Raw genomic sequence first — 16,873 nt, forward strand, 5'->3', positions numbered from 1 at the left:
AATCAGCAGAATACAATATACATCCACATCCAATCAGACATGAAAGGAGAATAACACAAAATATACAAGCAATCAGCAATAGAGAACATTTCAAACATTATAAATAATCAGGTTAATTAACATTATAAATCATCAGGTTAATTAACAGGGGTTTCTCATCCAGGAAGCTGAAGGAAGACACATATTAGGAGCTGGATCCTGCCTAGATCAAAGAAAAGGGGAGAAGTCAAGTTCACCATTTAGGCCTGGATACTGTGTAGCTTTCAGAGTATATATCCAAAAGGATTCCCTCTGTAAGAGCCTTTTTAACTTGTCTCCCCCCCTTACTGAACTGGCAATGTGCTCTATACCTGAGATCTTCAAGGTTTACAACTGTGGCTGGCCTCGTTACAGTGTAGAGCCATAGGATATTGGGGGTTACCTGTCCTAATGGCATGTTTATGCTCAGCTAGTCGTACCTTGAGTTTACGCTTCGTTCTCCCAACATAAAACCGGCCACACGGGCATTCCAGTCTGTATACAACAAACGTAGTGTTACAGTTTATGAATGATTTGATATCATATTTGCAACCTGAAGTAACGTCTGTGAAATAGTTAGCATTGACCATGTTGTCACAATGATTACAATTGCCACATTTATGATTCCCTGTTCTCATATTCAGCCATGTCTTACGGGGAGCTGAAGTAAGATGGCTCCTCACCAGTTTATCATTAAGGGTAGGAGCTCTTCTGAAGCTGACAGTGGGAGCATCTGGGAGAACTTCTCTAAGGAAGCCATCACTTCTCAAAATTTCCCAGTTTCTTTTTATAATTTGTTTAATTGCATTGGCCTGATTCCCATACTGTGTCACAAAGTAGACTTGATTTGAATCTTGTGTTTTTTGCTTAGCAACCAGAAGTTGTTCTCTTGTGAGCTTCTTTGCTTTATTATATGCTTTATCAATAGTCTTATGTTTGTAACCTCTTCTCTTAAACCTGGTGCTCATATCTTGAGCTTGTCTCTCAAAATCTGCTTCAGAGTCACAGATTCTTTTAAGCCTCTGAAATTGACCATAGGGTACATTTTCTATCAACCAAGGTGGATGAAAGCTATCCGCTCTTAGTATGGTGTTACGGTCTGTAGGCTTTCTAAATATGGAAGTATGTAAGTCACCATGCTCATCTTTTGAGATCTTAAGGTCAAGAAAATGAATTTCAGAATGGGAATAGTCAACGCTAAGTTTCAAATTCTCATTAGTGCTATTCAAATAGGAGTGAAATTGTAGAAGTTCTGTCTCAGATCCAGACCAGAGTAGAAGAATATCGTCTATGTATCGGCTCCACCAAATGATTTTATCTCTGTAAACATTAAGGCTAGAGTACACAAACTTTTCTTCCCAAAATCCCATGAATAGGTTGGCGTAGTTAGGTGCAAAACATGCTCCCATTGCTGTACCCTTTTTCTGTTTATAAAACTGATTCTGAAACAAAAACACATTATTATTTAGAGTCCATTCTGTAAGTAGCAAGATGAAGTCAGCAGGGGGCAGCAGCTCAAGTTGTCGCTTTTCCAGGAAAAATGATAGAGCTTCTAAGCCCTCATGTGAGCAATGTTAGTATATAATGCTTCCACATCCATGGTAACCAAGAGTAATGATCCAATGTTTTTTAGTTCTCTGAAGAACAACTTGTCTTTGTTATTGTGTCTTTGCATTTCCTGTTTTCCTGAATGTGTCACATATATAGATACATTAACTTTTGATTGTTTCTAGCACAATTATCTGTTTGTTGACCTCTCTCTTTGAAAAAGAAAATCTTACAATGTTCTAGCCTGATTCATTAAAATTAAAACAAATGTTTTTCTAGCATGCTCCAGTGGATGAATCAGATTTTAATGAACAATTGAGGAAGAATGAAGACAAACTATCAGCAGTAACAGAACCTGCGGTCACTGCTGTAATCACACCTGTTACAAAAGGTAAGAGGAAGAAAATGAGCAACAACTATGGTGGCCCTGAAAACTAAACACTCTGCAACTTAATACAAAATGCAAAATACAAAATATAAAATAAAGAAAGAAAATGAATAACTGCCATAAATAATCTAAGTCCAAAAGAGTTCAAAGAATCAGTTTATCACCAGGATTAACCATGACATGTGTATTAAAGCAGAAGTAAGCGGAATATTTTAAATAGTTATATCTTCCGACAGCAATCACTTATATAGAGTGTTTGGTCCGAAACACGGGTCTGTCAGTCACTCTGCTCTGCTGTAAGCCGAGGAGAAAACTTTCCTTGTATCCTACAACCTTTATCCAATGAGGAGAGAGAACGGCATAAAGGGGCGGTCCTCTCTGTGTGTGCAGCCAAGGGATGCGCGTGAATGTGGTGACGTAGGGACGAGGGCGGGGACTGCTAACTCCATCGGCTGACAAGAAGTTAGCCAAAACGACCGGATCGCTTACTTCTGCTTTAAAGCCTCCCTCCCCCTGTTTGTTTTATTCACAAGATACTGTAGATCTGAAGAGATTCACTCTTTTTGTGTCTTTAACAACCATATTAAGTCCCTTTTAGCTGATTTTTTGCCCGATAAACTTGAGTCATTCTCCAACACGGCTATGTCTGTCAATGACCTTACAGATAGCCTTAACACTACACTGTTAGAATCACTTGACACACTTGCTCCTCTTAGAACTATGCTGTGTCTCAAATCGCACACTTCTCTTAGTGCACTGCTTTACAGTACACTGTAAAGCAGTGCACTGCCTTGTGCAGTGCACAAATTTCGACAGGTTAGTACCGTCTCAAATCAAACACTGCTGCTGCGCACTTACCGGGAGCTGCCTTGGTCCTTTATTATTCAGTATTTTCACAAATGATTTACCGTATGTATTAGAGAAGGCTAACACAGTTATGTATGCGGATGACGCAACCATATATACATCAGCATCTACTAATAATGTATTAGAAACTATTATGAATAAGGAACTAGAAAGTGTGGCTGAATGGGTTAAAGAAAACAAGCTGGTCCTGAACATATCTAAAACCAAGTGCATGATTGTAGGCTCAAATCATAATATTGATAGAAATCCTGTACTAAATATTAAAATCAAAGATATCACTATAGACCAGGTACATGAGACCAAATTGCTGGGAGTGACAGTTGACAACAAATTATCATGGAAAAAACACATTAATAATATGATTGCAAAGATGGGTAGAGGTATATCAATTCTAAGAAGACATGCAACTTTTATAAATATAAACATCCTGAAAACAGCAATCCAATCGATAATATTATCACATCTCGACTATTGCCCAGCAGTTTGGTCAAATGCCACTGGAGACATGTTAAATAAACTACAATGTATACAGAATAGAGCTGCCCGCACAATACTTAAGTGTGACTACAGGACAAGTATAATTTCTATGCACAAGAAACTTAACTGGTTACTGGTCAAAGACAGACTATTGTACTCACTGTTTGTTGTTATTAGAAATATATCTGTCCTAAAAACACCTGTTATCTTGTTTAAAAACCTCGCTTTTAGTGCAGAGAGTCATAAATATATCACCAGACATGCAGCTGTAGGAAACTTTACATTACCTAAAGCAAGATCTAACGCCATCAAGCGTACGGTGTTGTATAGAGGTATGAAAGAATGGAATTCACTGCCGAAAAATATCAAACTCACCACGAACACAAAGAAATTCAAAATATTAATAAAACAGCATTTATCAAAGTAAGACAACATGGTATATTTATATATGGAGTATATTTCGATGGATATAGGATATGTGTTATTATAATGTATATTCGGTAGAATGAATGTATATACAAGTATGATGTGTGATGTGTAATGATGTATACATATATGATATGTAGAAATGTGAGTAATCGGATTAGTATGTGAACAATTAATATAACGAAGAATGAATGAAGCACAGTTAAGAAATGTAAACACTTATCCTGTTTTTGTTTTGTTAGGTTAAGCATATCGCTCACTTGTTTTTTTTTGTTTTAAATTTTTATAATGTTTATGTTTTGTGATTTCAACTGTATATTTGATACTGTTGGACCCCAGGAAGAAGAGCTGTGGCGTTGCTGCAGCTAATGGGGATCTTAATAAACAAACAAACAAACCGGAAATGACTCGACAGCTGCTTCTTCTATTTTTTAAATTCTGATTGCAACCGTAGCAACCGGCCGTTGGAGCTCTATCGCCGACACTTGACAGCGCTTTTTGCCGATCAAAACGAGCTATTAAGTTGTGTTTTATTGTGTTAGTGTTGTTGTTGTGCTGTTATTAGTGTTTTTTAAAGACATTTACGCCGGTGTCAGCTCCGTCGCTGCTCAAAGCAACCGCTGCCGTTTGAAAAGTAGTGACGTGCTTCCGCTACGTCACCAAGATGGCGGCCGTTAAGTGTGGAAAGTGTCCATCGATCCACACTCAATTTTCTGGCCGTTTGAGTGCGCCAATTGAGTGCGCATAGCGCACTACATTTTCGCGCACTGCTCAGTGTGAACGCACTTATGCACTCAAAATATTAAGTGTAAGTGCACAAGTGCGCGATTTGGGACACACCACTAGTAGAGGCACTTGGTCCAAATCTGTCCCTTGGTTTTCCGACCTCACTCGTTCATTAAAACGGGCCTGCCGCAGACTCAAAGACAGATGGCGCACCAGTAAATCCGAGTCCTCCCGCCTCGCCTGGACCCTTAGCTTTAAACACTATAAACATGCACTTTCTGCTGCTAGGTCTTCTTACTTCTCTAACTTGATTGAAACAAATCATCGGGTCCTGTTTAATACTGTGGCCAGGCTTACACAGTCCTCACCTACTTTGAGCCCTGCTATTACAGCTAATGATTTCCTAGAGTTTTTTTACTGATAAGGTCTCCTTGATTAGGAGCAATATCATTAGTCAGCAGTCCTCTAGTAACATGACTGACCAGTGCTCTGCCACATGTTCACTCTCACAGTTTAAACCTATTTCGGCTGAAGCCTTGGCCTCATTGGTTGCCGCCTCTAAGTCCACAACCTGTTCACTTGATCCCATCCCTTCTGACCTCTGTAAGGAACTTTTTCCTTGTCTTAGTGGCCCTCTACTTTCCATCTTGAACACTTCCTTCGCTGAGGGGTGTGTCCCCCTATCCTATAAATCTGCTATCATTAAACCACTCCTCAAGAAACCCAATAGCGATCCACTGGTTCTTGCTAATTATCGACCTGTCTCCACTCTCCCCTTTTTCTCTAAAATAGAGAGAGAATTGTTGCTAATCAACTGACTGCCCACCTTTCTGTCAACAATCTCTTGGACAACTTTCAATCTGGTTTCCGCTCCTGTCACTCTACTGAGACTGCCCTAACTAGAGTAGTTAATCACCTACTTGTTACTGCTGACTCCGGATCAGCTTCTCTACTATTGCTTCTTGATTTAAGTTTGGCTTTCGATACTGTAGATCACTGTGTGCTTCTACACCGACTGGAGCATTGTGTTGGTGTTCATGGGCTGGCGCTCTCATGGTTCCAGTCCTACTTATCTAGCAGAACCCAATGTGTTAGTTTTAATAACTCTTTGTCTAAATGTTCTGCAGTTGTCTCTGGTGTGCCCCAGGGGTCTGTCCTGGGCCCTTTGCTGTTTTGTATTTACATGCTTCCTCTGGGTAGGATAATTGCTGAATACGGTATTCAGTTCCATTTCTATGCTGACGATACACAACTATACATTCCACTGCAGCCTAATGACCCCTCTCAAATTCAAAATCTTGAAACATGTGTAAACCTAATCAAGAGCTGGATGAGTCACAATTTCCTCATGCTTAATACTGCTAAGACTGATCTGCTGGTGATCAAGCCTACTAATTATAAATATTTATCTGAGGGTCTTGGTCTGAATATTGATGGTTGTTTTATTTCTGAAAGTACTCTCATTAGAAACCTTGGTGTTACTTTTGACCCGACCTTGACTTTCCAGTCCCATATAAAGGATATCACTAAGACAGCTTTCTTTCACCGGTGGAACATTGCCAAAATCCGCCCTTCTCTGTCCCTGCGTAGCGCTGAGGTGGTTCTCCATGCCCTTGTGTCCTCCCGACTTGATTATTGTAATGTCCTTTTTGCCGGCCTTCCCATCTCTACTACCAGGAGCCTTCAGCTTGTCCAGAATTCAGCTGCTAGACTTTTAACGAAAACAAGTAAATTTGATCACATAACACCTGTCCTAGCATCACTACATTGGCTGCCCATTCAGGCTAGAGCGGATTTTAAAGTTCTTCTTTTAACTTATAAAGCCTTGAATGGTCTTGCACCTCTGTATCTGTCTCAACTGCTCACTCCCTACACTCTGTCACGTCCTCTTCGTTCCCTTGGTTCAAACCTCCTGGTCATTCCATTTATCAATAAAAAATCAGCTGGTGGTAGGGCCTTCTCCTACCGCGCTCCTTTTTTATGGAACGGCCTCCCACAAGATATTAGAAACGCCACATCCATCGCAATTTTTAAATCCTGTCTTAAAACATACCTTTTTACCCAATACTTTGATTAAACTAACTTATTTTAGCATTTTCCTCTGGTGTTTTACTATTGTTTTATTGACTGTCACTATTGTAAACAAACTTTTAACTGTTTTATCCTTTTCCTCTGGTGTTTCTTCGAATGGTTTTTTATTTATCTGTTGTTATTATTGTACTTGTTTTTATTGGAAAGTGTATTGAGACCATGTACCATGGTGATTTTGCACTTTAAATAATAAATTGATTGATTGATATCTTGTGAATTTTAAACATACATTTTTAGTCAGTCATTTTTGTGTAATGTTAAACTGTTTCTTCTGTGCTTCTCATAAACAGGCTTCAAGAATGAAGACAAAACTGGAGACAAGATTAAAGTAAGACACCTGCAATTCATAGGGTTTTAAAGGGACAGTTCAGGTTATTTGACACAGGGTTGTGTGGTAGTTGGTGCATTACCTCACTGAAACAATATCTGTTAAAACAAATGTTTTTCTAGCACAGTCCAGTGGATGAATCTGATTTTGATGGACAGTTGAAGAAGAAGAAGGAGGACAAACTATCAGCATTAACAGAACCTGCGGTCACTGCTGTAATCACACCTGTTACAAAAGGTAAGCGGAAGAAACTGAGCAATAACTACGGTGGCCCTGTAAGCTCAACACTCTACAAATAGCCCCTATGTAGACTCTCTGCATTCCTCCCGTTATCAACGCCAGCCCATAGCCCTGCCCAGAGATTTACAACATACAGTGTTGTGAATGGACCCAAAGAAACGGCCTACCTAACCAACTCACGTATCCCTCCGGTTAGCACCCGCCGATCAGCAGTTGGTTAGCTCCAAATAAAAACTGCGTTTTTCCTGCACTTTGAGGGGCTGGAAAAAATTATATTATAGCGAACAATGGAACTGTGTTTTTTTTTTTTTTAGGTAAAACCTCTTTTAGGCCACGAAAATAGGCCGTTTCTTTGGGTCCATTCACAACAATGTATGTTGTAAATCTCTGGGCAGGGCTATGGGCTGGGGTTGCTAACGGGAGGAGTGTAGAGAGTCTGCTACGGCAATTAAAGTACTTAAGGGCTATTTGTAGATTTGTACTATCCCTTTAAAGGGACAACGAGGAGTTTTGGAAAAGCGAAGCGTTTTCCCACTACATTTATGAGCCTCCGCGCGCACCGTAAAATTCTTTGACCGGCGCAAGACGGACTCATGTTTTCATTCATCAATAATTAAAGTCAGAGGTTCAAAGAGGTTCAGTTACCGTCGTAGTTCCGACCATAAACGGCCATTCAGCTGCGTTATTCTCATTAAGGAAACGCTGGTCGGCTCGACCAGCATTTCCGCCACCACTAATAATAACAAAATAACGATAGAGACAGAACGATATATTTATCGAAAATGGGCCCATTAACAAGTGTGGGTAGCGGAGATTCATCCACATTAACGTGAGACTTTTTTTTACAACCGAATAGAAACTCCTCGTTGTCCCTTTAAGACAAGACACAAAATTAAAATTGTGCCTTTGCTTCTGTTGTAAGAATCTGAGTTAAACTCACAGTAACAGTGTTAAAACCAGTCCATCCATCTATCAGACATTTTAAATTAACAGAATAGGAGGGTCTGTGACATACAGCACTCAAATCAAAAGTTTGTTTTAAATATAAAGGAACTGAAAACATCTTGAATGGCTAAAGCTCACATCAGCTACTATTTTACGTAAACAGGTTAAATGTTGTTTGCCAATATGTGACCATGATGTCATTATTCAACTTCTTTATCAATGGAAATGGAAATACCTCCTATTGTAAACTAAACAGGTCTGCTGAAAGTAGGTAATGTAATAGGCTCTTTGCACAGCTCCACTAGTTCCTGAACTTAATGCTCCTCCTTAATTTCCTGTCGTACATTATTGGACAAACTGATTAATCCAGGTGTGTCTGAGGAGTCACAATGGTCAGAGGATTAATCAGGTTGTCCAATAATGTAAGACAGGAAATGAAGGAGCAGCATTAAGTTCAGGAAGTAGTGGAACTGTGCAAAGAGCCCATTACATCAAAAATCATAAATTAGTGGCATTAATATTTATTATCACAGTAACAAACTACTACTACTACTCTTTTTTTCAATTTGTTTTATTTGTCACAGTTTCTTAAAATCTATCTTGTGATTTTTAAACCGTTTCTTCTGTGCCTCTCATAAACAGCCTTCAAGAATGAAGACAAAACTGGAGACAAGATTAAAGTAAGACACCTGAAATTCATAGGGTTTTAAAGGGACAGTTCACACAGGGTTGTATGAAGTATAGTGATAGTTGGTGCATTACCTCAATGAAACAATTAAATGTCTGGTTAATTATTTGTTTCATGTAGAATACTTTCAGTGGTTTATCTTCTGTGAAAACAGTTCTTTCCTTTAGCACAACATTTTTCAACAGCTGAACTACTTTATTTCTCACACAACCCTTAACGCTTACAGCCCATTGCAGAATTTGTTGGTTGTTAATTTTTAACATAAATGTACATTACATTTTTCTTTGAAGGATGAAAACCAAAAACAGCTCATGAGGAAATCTGAAGAAATCAGCTGTAAGAATCAACATCAAAGAGAACCTGAAACTCTGCTTCAGAGACTTCACCTTCCAGACAAACATCAACAGAAGTTGTCACCAGCAGATTTTCTTAAAATAGTAGGTCGACCAGTGAAACAGGAACATGACACATCTGAAGAAGATTTAGCTCGTACTTTTCTTCAGAAGTTGATTATGTTAGACTACAGAGCCAGATATGTTTCTGTAAGACAAGACAGTGCTGATGTGAACCAATCAAACCAGACTCAAGTTCATCCAATGGACGTTCAAATGGCAGTGTTTCACTGCTCAAACAGCTTCCTGAGGCAGAACATGATGACAAAGCTCTCACAGTGTCAGTACGCCTTACCTTTGCTAGTCCCTGACCCAGTCACAATGGATGTTGAGTGTCCTCTGTGGACGTTCAGACAAATAAGAAAAACATGGAAGATAAGTGAAATCAAAGATGAGTCAAACATCATCACCATGAAGAGTTCGCCCATCTGTGAAGCAGAGACACCCATGGTGTCATTTCTCCGCCTGGGTTCACCATCAGTGTCTAAATCTCAGCTGATAAACACTTTGATCGACGACTGTCACAACACCTTCTTCCACAGAAACTGTCCAGGTAGCACCAAGTCTCGCCATCTGATGGATGGTGTGGCAGAGATTGCCTGGTACTGTCCTGCTGGCAAACCCAATGATGCCTTCACTGACTGCACTGCCTTCTGTAATCTTCATGGTGATGCTCTGCCAATGAAAAAACAACGTGGCATACTGACTGAAAAATCTTCAGTCAATGTTGTTCTTGTGCCAAATCTGGAAAAGGGTAACAAATATAGTAAAGTAATCTCAGCTTTTCATGAGTCTCCAAAGCCTTTCATCTGTCTCATTGCTGACAATGATTGTGGTGCAGTTCAGATAAAAAAAGGTAAATACAAAATGGGTTTAAAAGACAGAAGCCAGTTGGATGTTTCTGAAGCACTGAAAAAGATCATTAGAGAGATCTTGTCTGGACCACATACATCCTTCCAGCTTGAAACCATGGCCAAGGTCTCTGGAATCAGAGTGGATGAAGATGACACAGTCTGTCAAACAGGGAAATCTGCTGCTATGAAGATAGTTAATTTACTTAAGGGGATGGATGTTTCAAAAATCAAAGATAAATTCCTCCCTTGTCATGGCCGACTGTGGCATGAGTGGTGCAGAACACACAAAGAACTGTATCACCTCAAAGGAAACATTGAGAAGGAGAAAAGTGAAAAGGAAGAAAAACTGATGAAAATACGACAACAACAATGTGATGCTTCCTGCAGTGAAGTGTTGAAGCTGTTCATTAAAAGTCTCTCAACTTTGACATCAACAGACAAAGAGTATTTCCTGAAATGGACTCAGATCTTAATGGATGCCCTCTCCACAGACGATCTCACCTCAATTCTCCAAGGATACGATGAGAAGTGGTCTGAGCTCTTGGCCATGAAGAAGAAAGATGACAAATCTGATCTGTTTAAAACAAAACAAACTGAGCTCGAAGAAATATCAACAAAACTGCAATTAGCAACTTTTGGCTTGGAGCACATCTTCAGAGAAATGGGACAGATCTATGAAGCCCATAAGTCTCTGCAGGGACAAACACAGAGGAGACAGACTGACTGGTCTAAATACCCTGAGCTGGCTGCAGAGCTGATGATATCAGGACACCCCATGGAGCTGATGGATGGTGATGCAGCTCATGTGCCTCTAACATGGGTCACTAGTCTTTTAGATGAAGTCATCAAGAAACTTGGCGACCAGAGAGTTTTTGTGTTGTCAGTTTTGGGCGTACAAAGCAGTGGAAAATCAACCATGCTGAATGCCATGTTTGGGTTACAGTTTGCAGTGAGTGCAGGCAGATGCACCAAGGGTGCCTTCATGCAGCTGGTCAAAGTGTCGGAGGAGATGAAGACAGAGTTGAAGTTTGACTATGTTCTAGTGGTGGACACTGAAGGACTGCGTGCTCTTGAATTAGCAGGTAACACCACTCTTCACCACGACAATGAACTGGCAACATTTGTTGTTGGTCTGGGAAACATGACACTGATCAACATCTTTGGAGAGAATCCAGCTGACATGCAAGATGTTCTGCAGATTGTTGTTCAGGCTTTCATGAGGATGAAGAGAGTTAAACTTTCTCCAAGTTGTGTGTTTGTTCACCAGAATGTTACAGATATTTCAGCTGCAGAGAAAAACATGGATGGAAAGAGACGCTTACAAGAGAAACTGGACCAGATGGCCCAACTCGCTGCCAAAGAGGAGGTTTGTGATGTCGAGTGTTTCAGTGACGTCATTGCATTTGATGTGCAAAAAGATGTGAAATACTTTGCCCAGCTGTGGGAGGGAAGTCCACCGATGGCTCCTCCTAATCCAGGTTATAGTGAGAGTGTCCAAGATCTGAAGAACTTCATCATCTCTAAAGCTTCACAGTCTGCTGGGTTTACTCTGTCACAGTTCAGAAGCAAAGTCCAGGACCTGTGGGAAGCCCTACTGAATGAAAACTTTGTCTTCAGTTTCAAGAACACTCTTGAAATTTCAGTGTACAGAAAACTTGAGGTCCAGTACGGGAACTGGACCTGGACCCTGAGGAAACACATGTTGACCATTGAAAACCAGCTGTATAACAGAATTGAAAATGGAAAACTGGACAAGGTTGAGCTCACTGACCTTTCAAAAGAAATGAGCAAAACATATGAAGAGATAAAAAAGAACATGACAAAATACTTTGATAGTCACAAAGAAATGTTGGTTCAGTGGCGAGGCCGATTTGAAATCAAGATCAAGGAGTTTCATGAAGAATTGTTGAATGTAGCTAAAATAAAACTGGATGAAGTCATCCAGCAGAAGAAGGCTTGTAAAAAGCTTGATGATCAGAAGACAGAGTTTGAGAAGAAGTTGCTACAGAAGAACAAAGAACTTGCTCAGCAGTTAAAAGACAAGGCAAAAGATGAAGAGAAACTTAAACAGCAGTTTGAATCTGTTTGGAGTGGCTGGGTGAGAGAACTGACTGTAGATATAAAACCTATTGAAGACATCGACTTGGAGGAAGATCAGACAAAAATCCTTGAAGAGCTTGGATTTGAATCGGCTCTAATTGATGAATGTAAAAAAAGTGGCAGATACAAAAAAATAGCAAAGGCTAGTGATTACTGCGATTATGTGACTCTCACCAAGTATCAGGAGTTTACAGATGAAACACAACAGGAGAGGAAGGTGAAAGAAAAAGTAAAGGAGACATTTGGTCAAGTGGTTACAAAAGTGTTGAAATTCTTCAAAGGCTCTTTTCAGCACAAAGACCAACAACAGATCAGGTTCCTCATTGATGATGTTGACAAACAGTCACTTGAGACAATCAAGAACAAACCTGTAGCTACAAGAGGCTACAGTTCAACTTATCTGCGAGAAGTGGCCAAAAATGTCAAAGAGACAGTGACAGAATTTGAATCAAAGAGGATATATGCTCTGAAGAAGAAGTTTACAGTCGATCTCTTACTGTATGTGTTTGACAGAGCTGGATGTTGGCTTTCAGAGTCCCACAACGAATTCAAGAAGAAGAATGATGCATGCGCTCATTTAGAAAGCAAAAGAGATCAACTTTACAACGTTTTCAGAAGCTTCTGTGAAGGAAGCTCTTCGTCTCTGTAGATTTCCACTGTTGAGGCTGTCTGTAACAAGACTGCCATTGGTCTTGCTGGAGAAATGGGTGCAATGTCTCAGCATTCAATTGGAACAGACAGAACCAACCATCCATCAACACGACAGGTTTCAAAAGGCTTATTTGTTGTACCTTTTGTGAAATCAAGCTCAATGCAAAAGACAGTCTTATACAGAGCCATATCTTGTTGGAACAAACTACCTGATAATGCTAGAAGTATAGATACAATTAATGATTTTAAAAAATGTCTTAAAAGACAATGCCTTGACAGGCAGATAGCATAGATTTTTAACATCTGATTGATCTCCAGTCCGTCTAAGGTTATTTTAGAGTTTATGGGCTCTATTTTCGTAAACTAGCGCAGGCGCAGCGGATCTGCCCTGCGCTTCGCCTTCGCTTCGCCAACGGGGCGTGTCCAGGAGCAGTTTGCAATTTTCCTGCGAAGCGCAGCGGGGCGCATCCCGCCTACTTCCCTCCCACCGGCGCAAGTGGCATAGAGGGAGGAGAGAAGGCTAGGAGTGGGTTTGACACAGCCGAGTCAGATCTTCACCAATCAAATGAGCTCCTCTCCTCGCCTTTAAATTTTTTTTTCAAGTTTGATTTCACCATGGAAGAGGGAGGCAATTGACTGCCCAGCTCGCAGTGCGCACACGTCACCCAGACCTCACAGGCAGGTTTCCACAGTTCCAGGCACATTTAACTGCAATTAATAATCACAATAACCCCTATTTATTGTAACTATCTGAATCAGTACATACAGGTATATCTATATATCGATTGTCCCGTCACACTGATGACAGATCAAAGGCTGTCGGCATGCGTAATGGAAACTCAGCCTGACTGAATTAACACAGATGAAACCAGGGAGGGACTGAGACAAAAAAGCAGCCGTGGATGTCCCAAGATCAGGACAGTGAGGGTCGCTGCTGTGTTGACACTACACACTGTGCCGTTGCGATGATCCGCTATATTTATTTATTTACTCATTGATTTATTAGCGCATCGTCACGCGACCATAACAAATAAAACTGAAAACAAATAAACTATCATCTCTCACAGCCAGTGAGACGGGAGGAAATTGATGTTCTGGTCCGGTCCAAGCTCGCAGTGTCCGAATATATGGTCGCGCGAACAGACCTCACGGGCTGATGATGCAAAAGTAGTCTGGGAGGGAGGAGGTTATGATGTTATCCAGGTTTGCTCTGACATATTGAGAGCTGTTGCCCAGTAAAAAAAACCAAAAAAACAACACACACACACACACACACACACACCTTTTCCATTAATAAAGACACTCATATTTAGTAACCTACTATTTAAACCCCTGTGCACAGATCACAACATAAACAAACAGCTGTGCGTAAAGGAGGCATCACAGAGCATCTCTCTTTTTCTTTTTTCTTTAGAAATTACCTGAGATGGGAGATGTGAAAATCTGCTCACTATGATGCTGAGGCTGATTGTGGTTTGCTGTGAGAGATGATAGTTTATTTGTTTTCAGTTTTATTTGTTATGGTCGCGGGACGATGTGGACGCTCGCCCTCTAATAAATCAATAAGTAAATAAATAAATATAGCGGATCATCGCAACGGCACAGTGTGTAGTGTCAACACAGCAGCGACCCTCACTGTCCTGATCTTGGGACATCCACGGCTGATTTTTTGTCTCAGTCCCTCACTGGTTTCATCTGTGTTAATTCAGTCAGGCTGAGTTTCCATTACGCAAGCCGACAGCCTTTGATCTGTCATCAGTGTGACGGGACAATCGATATAGATATATGTGTATGTGCTCATTCAGATAGTTACAATAAATAGGGGTTATTGTGATTATTTATTGCATTTAAATGTGCCTGGAACTGTGGAAACCTGCCTGTGAGGTCTTGGTGACGTGTGCGCACTGCGAGCTGGGCAGTCAAATTGCCACTGCGCTGGCTGCGCTTCGCCTTGCGCTGAGAGTAGACCAGGTTGGAGCTGGCGAGCTTTCGGCGCACTCTCGGCGCGGTCTATTGGCATCAAATTGTCACTGCGCCAAGGTGAATCTGTCGACACCTCCCCCTGCTGCGCGACCACTCCCATCTCGGCGCACAGCAGTCTGCCAATTTATCAAATCCGCTGCGCACGTTGTTGCACTGGAGGAAAATGCCACTGCGCCAGCTGCGCCAGGGTTCGCCTCGCTGCGCCCCCCTGAGTTGCGCCAGGAAAATAGAGCCCTAAGTCTTGTCATAACTGATTTTGTTAAACTTGTTTTTGTTGTTGTTGGTATGTTATTGTTCTATTGATTTGTTATTGTTTTGTTTGAAATTGTTACTATTACTACTACTTATTATTATTATTATTACTATCATCTTTATAATTATTGTTGTACTATGCAGCTTTTCATATTATTTGGAAGTTCAGTCTTATTTCATGTGTGTTTGATTATTTTATGTGACTTTTAATGGACCCCAGGAAGAGTAGCTGCTACCAGGTGTAGCAGCTAATGGGGATCTTAATAAAATCAAATCAAATCAAATCAAATCAACCAAGGAAACAAGTAGAGAGGTTTATCAAAGAGGAGGTAAAGAAATACATCTTCACATCACACACAGACAAAGCACGAGATATACTCAAGAAAAATGTTGAAGACATGAAAAATCTTGTCAGTCAGGCTTTATTTACTGCAACAGACCAAGTCAAAACTCAGAGAGGAGACACAGACATGTGGGTGGAGGAATTTACAGTTTGATAAAACATGAGTTGATGTTTGATGTTGTTTGTCCTGAAAACTTCAAAGACAAACAGTTTTAACTTTCTCAAAGAAGAGATAGAGAAAGGCCTTGAGCCCATCATGAAGCAGATGAGCAGCCTCTCATTGGATAAGAAAAATTAATTCAGACTTAAGCCTGATCAAATCCTGATTGATCGGAAAGTGCTGCTGGGAAAAATGTCCATTCTGTGGAGCTGTTCAAATCAAGATGCAGTAAAAGAGAGGTGATTCAAAGTCTGGATGAAATGTACAGTCTGTAGTGACCTGCAGCTTTACTCAAAGTAACAGAATAAAGAAAAAAGTTTTTTATTGCAACATCAGAAGATAAATTACTGTGAAAATACCTATTGATAATTTGAACAATTACATTAGCCTACATTGAGAGTGAGTTTCTATAAAACATCAAGTAGTAGGATTCCTGAAAATGAACTAAAGAAACAATGTATAGAAAAATGATCTGATTCTTGGACATTTAAGGATGATAAAAATATTATGAGACATCAAAATGCATTTTGTTAATTAAAAGTTAAAAACGTGTTAATGTTACAATAGGATTAAAATGAACAACATTTGCCTGTGAATAAAGTAAACAGAAACAGAAAGAAGGACAGATTTTTATTTCTCTATCATTATGTGATATGTGTGTGATATGATTAATCTGACATACAGAGTGGTGATAATAGTTGATTGTAATTTTTATTTTGACTTTTTTTTATTTTTTTTTACTTATACAGATAATAACAATTAACTTTGTATTGTTGTGTTATTATATGAAAACTGTTTTTGTAGAAGTTTTGAAAGAACTGATCAAACATAATCAATAGGATGAGTTCTTTATAAATTCTGAGATTAAATGAATCAAATGTTGATGGTAATTGATGAAAAATACCTGAAACTTGTATCTGAGATTTGATGGAGAAAGAAAAAGTTGATTGATTGTGTTTTTTGTTGTTGTTGTTGCTGTTGTTGTTTTTTGTTTTGTTCTTTAAACAACTTTTAATTGTTGTCCATTTTATCTGAAAATCATTTTTATGTATGCCATATTTTAATCTTCATATTTTTTCATTGAACCTTTTTTCTTTTAAATAATAGTGTGTATGTTGAGGACTGAGGGTTAATGTTGGATCTTATTATGCCCATGATATAGGGTTGTTCTTGTTGTTTTAACTCAGGCGTCTGTTCTTTCAATTATAATATCAGAAACATCTGTCTTTTTGTTTTTATTGTAATAAATGGATCCTCCACAGTCTCCTGTTTAAACCTCTTCTGTTATAAGCAAGAATGATGAGAAGATCTGTATCACGAAGATGGGAAAGGGAATCATGAACGTGTTTGTCTTGTTGTTCCACAAATACTTTTTAACATCTTAAGATTAGTTTAC

The 16,873-nt window shown here is 39.6% G+C and overlaps 1 protein-coding gene across 1 annotated transcript; it reads left to right on the plus strand.

Annotated features, from left to right (window-relative positions):
* Positions 1–1,851: 1,851 nt before the first annotated feature.
* LOC146983299 (interferon-induced very large GTPase 1-like) lies at positions 1,852–12,789 on the plus strand. Its single transcript, XM_085784821.1, has 3 exons — positions 1,852–1,957; positions 6,832–6,869; positions 9,033–12,789. The coding sequence occupies exon 3, from the start codon at positions 9,054–9,056 to the stop codon at positions 12,735–12,737; it is 3,684 nt and encodes a 1,227-aa protein (XP_085640947.1). The 5' UTR covers positions 1,852–1,957; positions 6,832–6,869; positions 9,033–9,053; the 3' UTR covers positions 12,738–12,789.
* Positions 12,790–16,873: the final 4,084 nt, after the last annotated feature.

The sequence above is a fragment of the Trachurus japonicus genome, chromosome 8 (assembly GCF_045865225.1).
Source record: "Trachurus japonicus isolate A0001 chromosome 8, Traja_1.0".
Taxonomy (NCBI): Eukaryota; Metazoa; Chordata; class Actinopteri; order Carangiformes; family Carangidae; genus Trachurus; species Trachurus japonicus.

Coding starts and splice junctions, on each gene's coding strand:
- LOC146983299 (XM_085784821.1), top strand. CDS start 9,054: ATGAGGAAATCTGAAGAAATCAGCTGTAAGAATCAACATCAAAGAGAA.